Source organism: Alexandromys fortis, unplaced genomic scaffold (genome assembly GCF_014885135.2).
Source record: "Alexandromys fortis isolate MF-2015 unplaced genomic scaffold, M_Fortis_MF-2015_v1.1 scaffold_102, whole genome shotgun sequence".
Lineage (NCBI taxonomy): Eukaryota > Metazoa > Chordata > Mammalia > Rodentia > Cricetidae > Alexandromys > Alexandromys fortis.
The window spans coordinates 3,337,590-3,347,507 of record NW_026067984.1 but is presented as its reverse complement, the minus strand read 5'-3'; the positions used below and the strand labels follow the sequence as shown (position 1 = coordinate 3,347,507).

General features: G+C 37.5%; 1 protein-coding gene across 2 annotated transcripts in view; it reads left to right on the top strand.

Annotated features, from left to right (window-relative positions):
* Window positions 1-9,194, top strand: part of Rbm46 (RNA binding motif protein 46) — a 23,914-nt gene extending 14,720 nt beyond the window's left edge. The window contains exons 4-5 of one of the 2 annotated variants that reach the window (XM_050158859.1): window positions 3,537-3,596; window positions 7,963-8,553. In XM_050158859.1, coding sequence (XP_050014816.1) covers window positions 3,537-3,592 — 56 coding nt within the window. In that variant the 3' untranslated portion in view covers window positions 3,593-3,596; window positions 7,963-8,553. Of the gene's footprint in view, window positions 1-3,536; window positions 3,597-7,962; window positions 8,554-8,994 lie in introns of those variants that run through there. The other variant, XM_050158860.1, reaches the window with a different exon arrangement.
* The last annotated feature ends 724 nt before the right edge of the window (window positions 9,195-9,918 follow it).

Below are 9,918 nucleotides of genomic sequence, written 5' to 3'. Positions count from 1 at the left end.
TTCTCTAAGAACCCGAATTATAGGTTCAATGTCCTTTATTTATGGCTAGAAACCAAATATGAGTGAGAACATCCCATGTTCCTCTTTTTGGGTCTGGCTTACCTCACTCAGGATGGTGTTTTCTATTTCCATCCATTTGCCTGCAAACTTCAAGAAGTCCTTGTTTTTACTGCTGAGTAGTACTCTCATATGTATATTATTCTTTGTAAGTATTTGCTTTTCATTGATGGCTGAGATACTGAACACTTTTTCTTAAGTTTATCGGCCATTTATATTTCTTTTGAGAACTCTCTCGTCAATTCATTTGCCTATTTGTTCGTTGGATAATTTGTTCTTTTGATAACAAATTCGATGAGTTCTGTATTTTGGATAATAATTCCCTGTCAGCTGAGTAGCTGACAGGTTTTCTAGCATTCTGGAATGCTCTCTCTCCATTCTCTACTGCCTTTGCTGTGCAGAGACGTGGTCTGCTGCTGTCTCATTGTCGGTCCTTGCCATTGTGTCCCAGGCTATTCAAAGGGTCACTTACTATCCCATATCTTGACGTGTTTCCCCTGTAGAAGATTCAGCTACATTACATGTTTGATCCATTTTAAGTTGGTTTTTGTGTAGCATGGAGGATAGAGGCTTAGTTTATCCTGTAACAGATTCCCAACTTCTATCACTGCCTTTCCTCTGATGTACATTAGTAAGCACCTCTGTCAAGAATGAATTATTTCAGGGTCCTCTGTTTTCTCACTGGTTTACATGTGTTACCATCAAGACATACTTATCTTAATATCCAGTTTGAAGCTTTATTATTTAAATGTGTAGGGATCTGCTTTGTTGACTGCTATTTCTGTTTGCTCTAGATGATCTAGTTTATATTCTAGTATAACTGATTTTTAATTGAATACCAGATATTGCATATGAAAAATTATAGAGAATTTAAGGTCTAACATGATGTTACCTTTACTCATAGAGAAGTTATTTCCTCATCACAGAGGTGCAAAATAATTGAAAAGTCCATATTGTCTTACTACCAATGAGAATTGAGAAGCTCTCTAATTTAGGTCACTTTGCTAATCTACTAGAGATCAGTTCACACTGCTGGTCTACTTGAGGTCAGTTTTACCAGGGTTGATCTTGCCTTAACAGTAGCTTCTCCTCAGCTCTCATTTTGTTATCCCTGAACTTCAGTGATTTTTCCATGGATAATTTCCCCTTTGTGTCATCTTCCTCTTGAGGACTGACCAATCCTTACAGGGACAGAGACAATTCTCGAAGAAAGTTATACCTCTGTGGATTTTCAATGTGTCTTACAATCATTACCCTATGGTTCCTTATTCTCTTAGCTGTTGTCAATGATTTTAGATAGGTGTTTGTGTTTAAAACAGAATCGATTGTTCCCTAGTTCATTATGTGTTAACAAGTTATTGAGACATTTTTTATACTGAATTATCGTTAAAACATTATTTAAAACTCTGCAGTACCTTTGGAGATCATCAGACATGTTTTACTTGTATGTAGTTTCTTAGCATGGAGTTGGATCTATCTTCTTGATGGAAGGGTTCAAGACATGAAATGATGACAGCTAACATAGATGCAGGTGTTGCCATGGAACTGTGTTTGGAAAGGTGACTGTCAGGCAAGTTTCTGGAGTTCAGTATTATTTTGTCCATCTATCTCTTGTAAAGGCAGGAAGGAAACGATAGCTCATGTGTAAGTAGCTACACCTACAACATTTACATTTCCTGAATTTACTTACATTTCTTTGCTTTTCTGAAGTTATGTAATCTCACTTAACTTTTTAAAATCTTTTCTCTTTTTTTTGAGTTTGTTTTTTTTAAATATAATTTTTTTATTGAGAATAGGAAAAAAAAGTTTCCGCCTCCTCCCAGCCTCCCATTTCCCTCCCCCTCCCCCCACTCCTCTCCCCCTCCCTCTCCAATCCAAAGAGCAGTCATGGTTCCCTGCCCTGTGGAAAGTCCAAGGTCCTCCCCCCTCCGTCCATGTCTAGGAAGGTGAACATCCAAACTGGCTAGGCTCCCACCAAGCCAGAACATGAAGTAGGATCAAAACCCCTTGCCATTGACCTTGGCTTCTCATCAGTCCTCATTGTTCGCCATGATCAGAGAGTCCGGTTTTATCCCATGCTGTTTCAGTCACAGTCCAGCTGGCTTTGGTGAGCTCCCAATAGATCAGCCCCACTGTCTCAGTGGGTGGGTGCACCCCCCGTGGTCCTGACATCCTTGCTCGTGTTCTCCCTCCATCTGCTTCTCATTGGGACCTTGGGAGCTCAGTCCAGTGCTCCAGTGTGGGTCTCTGTCTCTATCTCCATCCATCACCAGATGAAGGTTCTATGGTGATATGAAAGATATTCGTCAGTAATGCTATAGGATAGGGTCAGTTCAGGTTCCCTATCCTCAGCTTCCCAAGGGACTAACTGGGGACATCGCCTTGGGCTCCTGGGAGCCACTCTAGGTTCAAGTCTCTTGCCAACACTAAGGTGGCTCTTTTAACTAAGATATGTGCTTCCCTGCTCCCCTATCCAACCTTCCTTTATCCCAATCTTCCTGTTTCCTCAAGTTCCCCCAATCCTCCCCTTCTTACTTTTCTCTCCCTGTCCCTCCTTATCCCCAACCCACCCCACCCCCAAGATCCCAATTTTGTCCCCGGCAATTTTATCTACTTCCCTTAGCCAAGAGGATAACTATATGTTTTTTCTTGGGTTCACCTTCTTCTTTAGCTTCTTTAGGTTCACCAGGTATACACTCCGTGACCTTTATTTATGGCTAGAAACCAATTATGAGTGAATACATCCCATGTTCATCTTTTTGGGTCTGGGTTACCTCGCTCAGGATAGTGTTTTCTATTTCCATCCATTTGCATGCAAAATTCGAGAAGTCATTGTTTTTTACCGCAGCATAATACTCTAATGTGTATATATTCCACACTTTCTTCATCCATTCTTCCATTGAAGGGCATCTAGGTTGTTTCCAGGTTCTGGCTATTACAAATAATGCTGCTATGAACATAGTTGAACAAATGCTTTTGTCATATGATAGGGCATCTCTTGGGTATATTCCCAAGAGTGGTATTGCTGGGTCCAGGGGTAGGTTGATCCCGAATTTCCTGAGAAACCGAAACACTGATTTCCAAAGTGGTTGCACAAGATTGCATTCCCATCAGCAATGGATGAGGGTACCCCTTCCTCCACAGCCTCTCCAGCTCATTCACAGCAAAATCTTTTCTCTTAATAGGAGAGTATTTCCCGGATCCACTGATGAGTAAGGCCTTAATTGACTTAGACATGCTTTTTCAGATGATGCACTAACTCAGGATTTTTATGTAGATATCAGAAATAGTTCTTGTTCATCTTTTCAGAGTCAAGAAATGATACCTGTTGGTTGGCATTTGACTCTTTTTCTCCATTTTTTTTCTTACTTACTAACCAAAAAGTTTTCAACTAAAGTTATCAAGGATTCCATGCACTTCCAAGATAGGGATAACATTAACCCAAGGACTCAATTCTTTTCTGTCTTCACTGCTTACAGACAGGGAACACAGTCTCTTCAGCCTGGACCTGTGTAGAAGAATTTGGAGAAAATAAGCAGGTAAGAAAACATCTCTTAGGAATATTGTGGTATATTTCATTCCCAGAAAAAGTTTTCAGCTAATCCTCTCTTGACCATGAGGAAATGCCTAGAATTGTCTGATAAAACCCTGTGTGGTATTTTGTTTATAATAGTTTTACTAGCTAAAGACTCATTAAGGAAAAATTAAAAGTTAAATGAGTTTCCATATTTTATATATTTCCAATCTTTGAACCTGACCATGTTCTGATATCTAAATTGAACCGCCAAGATTGTAAATAGTAGTTTAAATCAGATGTAGTTGAGGCTGGGAGGAGGCGGAAACTTTTTTTTTCTTATTCTCAATAAAAAAAATTTATAGTAAAAAAAAAAAAGAGTAAATGGTGCATTTCACTTATGTAGTGTTTCTCAAGCTAAGCTGAGAATGCGACATTTTCTACATTATTACAAGAATATTTTGACTCTAAATTATTTTTATAAAAGTTGTTTGTTGTTTCCTCACCAGAGCACAATAAAGAGACTGTTTGTGGGGAGTTTGAAGGCAAAGTTTATGATTTGCCAGGAACCCTTTTATACATGTGAAGGGATCAGCCCGTGTAATAATTCTGTGTTCTGAGGAGGTTACTTCATCAGTGTCTGCCTTAATTCAGCATTATCAAAGGGAGCAGTGAGAGAGCTTCAGCACTTTTAGAAGGCTTCTGTTGTTCCTGATCTTGTTTGGTCTTTTTTGGCGTGTACTAAGCTAAGTGCTAGCCTTATTAATGTCTATGAGAAATATGTTTATTATTCTTGACACTTAAATCTTAGGCCTTAAATTTATCCTTACAGATTTTAGCAAAACTAGCTGCAGGTCTTAACTCTTACATAAATTTCAAGCTCACAGTGCTATTTTAGAGCCACCTTCTTTTAACCTCATGAGTTTAAAGCTTGACTTAGAGTGATTGTGAGGACTGGCAAAACTGAAACCCGTGAAGAGTTGTGTCTTTAAATCTAAGCCTTTCTCTTGAGTCTGGCCCGGATATATCTAGTGAGCTACAGCGTGGGACCTGTTCTGAACCCTAGACTTACAGTTCCCGTCATGGTTCTTTCCCTGAAGGCTGTGTCCAGACAGCTTAGAAATTAGAATTAGAAGGAGTTTGTCTCTGAATGGTCTGCTAAGGAGCCAGGATGGTACTGAACTAACTCTTCTGCATCTGTGTGGCAGCTGTGTAGCTTGTCTTTTGTGGGGCCCCTAGCCGTCGGACCTGTCCCTAGTGCATAAGCTGGCTTATTGGAACCTATTCCCTGTGGTGGGATGTCTTGTTCAGCCTTGGTGCAGTGCGGAGAAGCTTGGTTGTGCTTCAACTTGATTTGCTGATTCCCATCAGCAAAGCAAATAAGAGGCCTTCCTTACTCCATCTGAATGGAGACAGAGAAGGAGCAGATGGGGGTGTAAAAGGGAGGTCAGGGAATGGGAGGAGAGAAAGGAGGGGAAACTGGTTGGTACGTAAAATAAAAAAAATGGTGAATAATGAAAAAAAGAGTCTGTCATGATCTCAGTACATAGGAGAAACTAGCAGTAGAAGGAATCTGTCATTATGATCTCTTAGTACATAGGGAGCAGTTGGCATCTCACAGTGTGGTTTGTTTGGGCTTCTTGCTTCTTCAAAAGGAAAGCAGCTGGAGTAACTTCAGCGTCGTGGGCACTGTCTTTACATCTGCTTTTCCTTTACCATTTGCCTACGTGCTGAATTTTTGTCTCTAGAGGGGTTTATTGTTGTTCATGTTTTCTTGTTATTTTCAAGTACTGGGGAAGTAAAGGCAAAGGGATTAGAATCAAGCTCATCCCTGGTACAAGTTTAAGGATAACCTGGGATACGTAAGTCACGAGGTCGGGGCAGGAACGGGAGAGAGAGCTATGTTAGAACATTCTCATGATCGATCTCCCACAAATACAATTGAAATTACAAAGTTTTAGCACATAAGGAAATGTGAGAGAGCTGCATGCACTGAGAAGAGAAGCTGTGGAAATGCAGAGGTGCAGGCCACACCCAGGCTGCTCGACTTGATTGGCCCTTGTGCTCCTGCCCTGTCGGAATGGAGGCCTTTGGAGGCTTTTGGAGATGGTTGCTTTCAAATGTCCTGCTTAAGGTTTCTTAAAAACTTGGAAACAATACCTTCCTATGAATCAGGAGATCTGAAAATTCGAGCTTGTTCTGTACCCATACCTGTGGACCTATGGATCTGCCTTAACCTAAATCAGCTGTCTTTGTCATTCATATGAATTGGGGTCATTTGAATTAACAACTCGTAAAGTTTCAGTCCATTCTCTATTTTCAATTTCGAATTAGATAGTAAAAAGTTTATTAGTAATAATAGTCAAAAGACCAAACCAATATTGATGAGCAAGAGGCTTAACATATCTGAAGAAAGATATTTACATAGATAATGTACACATTATTAGTTATAAAGGAATATAAATTAAAACCACAGTGGAATACATATGTACTGGTGAAGCTATAGTTAAGAATACTAGATCAGGTTTTGTGGTGCCTACCTGTTTTCACATTATCTAGGAGGAAAAAATAGGAGAATCAGTGCAAATTTGAGACCAAACTTTTCTCAAAGGTGAATTCCAGGCCAGCCAGAGTAAGATGTAGTATGCAACAACCTCCACCCCACCCCCATGTGTGCGCGTGTGCGCATGTGCTGTTGTGGAAGATGTGATGTGACCAACTGGCAGTTTCGTATTTTACTGTTTGAATACTCTAGAGCATAATATCTCTACCCCATGCCTTAGCAGCCCTATTCCTAGGTATTTACCTCAAAAGAAAAAAAAATCATGAAAAGGTTTATGTAAGAATGAGCATAGAGCATATCTGTAAGAGATTGGTATTAGGAGAGTTACATGTTCATCAACAGATGACTGCATAAAATACTTAACAATAAAATGGAAGAAATTGCTGAAATAGAGAACTTGAATCTTAGAAATTGTATTAAATAAAGAAGCTAAATAACAAATATTTTAAAAATAACAAAATCCAAAACCAGATGAATGAACCCATGGTAGTAGAGTTAGGAAGTGACTGCAGACTGGGAAGAGACACTAAGCTTATGTAACCATCAAATCCGATACATGAGCGCAGTGTGTCTTACTGTTTGCAAATTGTGCTCCAGTTTTCACTGTCAAGACAGCTGTAAAACTTCAGCTCTGACATTGGCTCCCTCGCGTTCATTAATAAGGGGAAGGGGGTGTAGAGTTCAGTTTGGGACTGAAGATTGAAGATGTACTTGAAGAAGAACAACTGGGATGGGGATGGGGTGGGGACAAGTATGTACATGCTTGGAATTTTAACTCATTTTTTCTTTTTTCATTTTCTGCTTTCTATAATATGTAAATTGTGCCAAAGGAATATGCTCCTCCTCCTACGTTTATTTAACTATATATTTCACTTTACATTTAATTTATTATCTTAACATGTGTTCTATTTCCTAATCAGCCGGTTGCTTTCCTGAATGTACTTAGATTCATAATGGTTTTAGGAGTAGTACTTACTTGTGAAGTGCTTGTGAAATGTTAATAAACATCTCGCAAGTCTTTCACTTGCCCAATTCTTGTAGTAGTTTGGAGGTTTTTCTCATATCATCTTATATGAATAATGTTATGAGTCATCTTCTAATTTTGGATTTAATGTAGTTTTCTTTAAAAACGAGAATATAGTAGGTGATCCATGTTTGCTTAGAGATTTGTGGCAGAGGACTGCCAGAAACGAGCAATTGTTATGCTCACAGCCCGCTCTGTAGCCTGGTTTACCTCTGGAGATGCTTTCTGAGTCCACGCTTTTTAGTGAGCTCCATTGAGCTCTTGAATTGGTGTAAACGCTCCTTGAAAACTACATTTTCTGTCTGTTGAAGTCACTTTTAAATCATGTTGTTGATGACTACATTAGTAAAGTTTAAAAAAAAAAACTTGGCACATTAAAGGTGTGTGGCTACTAAGGGACTGTATGTGCCTACCAGTCTTCAACAGGAAAAATCAGAACTGTTAAAGGGCAATTTAATTTATTCATCAATACATAGGATATCTTGCATTTTAGTTTATGTTCAATACCTCAGCCCTTGGATAAAGTAGATTCTTTAAAAGAATAGATCTGATGTTAGAAAAGTAAATGGTTTCAGAGTAATTTCTCAATTCAGAATATCCAAAATATTTTGAACATTGTTTTGGACGTAACAAAACATGTTTATGATTTCTTAAAACAAGCTACTCTATGCTCGTGTAGTACCATTCATTAAAAATTTGTTTACAAAGTTTTTTTAAAATTTGTGTACAAAAATTAAAGTTTTACAATGCTAGCAATTAAACCTATTTACAACTGATTTCATTTTTGTATTTTTTCTTAAATAGGTCCTTTCTGATGTTGCTTGAGCTTACTCTCCTGCAGTTGGTCTCATCCTGTTGGTTACATATTAAGTCCCATGACAACATAAAGTTGATGCACACGTGTTGTAGGGCTCATAGTGAATGATACTGGGGGAGAAATTGACCTGTACGTTAAACGACCTATTCCACTTCCCACTGCAACAGCACAGCTTCTACCAATCATTATTTTACACTGCAGTCGCCACTTTGACTGCAGTGCAGTAAAGAGCATAGTTGAGTTTTTGGAAAGTACAGGATCTACAGATTTGGTCAATAAAACACACACATACAGAAATACTATGATTAAGGAAGCAGGAAATTATTGGTACATAAGATGAACGTTTGTTTGAAATAGTAATTTCAAATATAATTGTTTTAATAATTTGGTTAATTTTAGATATTTTCTATACTATTAGGTTGATAATGGTTTTTGAAGTTCATTTGGTAGAGATGATTCATTTTACTGTTTTGTGGTACCAGTGAGACTCTAATGTTAAATTGATGTGTTTGGTTATATGAATGTTTGTGCCAGCATTTAAATAATGAAATTTTGGATAGTTAGTTTGTACCAGAAGTCCAGGGGCAAATGTTTATGCTGGTTTGATGCTTGATATAGTTTCAAAAGAAAGAAAGAAACAAACTAAATTTGCTGTTCTTTTTCTCATTCATGATATATATATAATATACATATATATATCAGAACCAAATTTAAAGAAACTTCTTTGTTGATTAAAGAGAAATCAGAGGTTCTCTTTTTCTGTGTTAAAAAGAAAAAGATGGCCAAGCATGTCCTGCTGTAGGATCTCCCCAGCAGTGTTGTCAGTTAATAGAGTCCTGACGTGCTGTGACTGCTAGGTTTGCACTGCAGTGACAGTAATCCACCACCATTACGGTATCACCAGGTGTTTAAACGTTAGAACATTATGTTAAAACATGATTGTCTGAATGTTTGTCTCTTGAATTAAATTTGTGTCCATAAAAGATGTGCAGCATAATTGTTCATGTATTTATTTACAGACTACAATTTCCGCCGCAGCTCAATAAATAGTCTTTCCCCTGTTAGCGCTACCCTCTCTTCTGGGACGCCCAGCGTGCTTCCTTACACTTCACGGCCTTATTCTTATCCAAGTTATCCCTTGTCACCAACAATATCACTTGCTAATGGCAGCCATGTTGGACAACGACTATATATCTCCAATCAGGCCTCATTCTTCTGAAGAAAGTCTGGATACAGTAGTATATATTTTCTTTGTATAAGGCATGAAAATTAAAGTACTGTTGTATTTTAGAATTGGGTTTGCACATTTGACTTTAAAAACAATATATTTTAACATATTAAACATCAACTATAATTCAGAATTACAAGAGTGGTAGGATTAGCAGAAACACATTTAAAAGTTAGTGGTAGCAAACTACCACTGTTCTTTGTGAACTTTGGGACTTTCTAATTCCTAGTTTGAAAAGATTCCAGTAGTTTATGTTCTTTTTGTATAACAACTTTGTAAAGCATCATTTCATAACTATTGAAGTACTTAAAGACAGTGTTTACACTAGACTAGTTTACCAAGGATCACTATCTGTAGTGGAGTTTGGAATAGTAACCAGAAGCATCTAACTATTATGTAGAAAGAAATAATGAGACAAAAAAGATTAAGATGCAAATTTTTGACAGTCATAATGAAAAATCAGTCAACCATTGTGGTCCTTGAAGTAACTAAATATTTTTGTTAATATTTGTTACACAAATAAATTATAATTTTGCTGTTAATAAATTTAATGTTTTTATAGTTATATTTCATCTATGTTTTGATATTCATTGTTTTGGCAAGAAGTGTTAATGTTTTTAAATGTTGAAAATCATGTGTTAATTTTTATACTTCAGATTCTTCAATATTAAATATATGTTGCTACTAATGTGTGTTTTGTTTTTTATTAAAATTT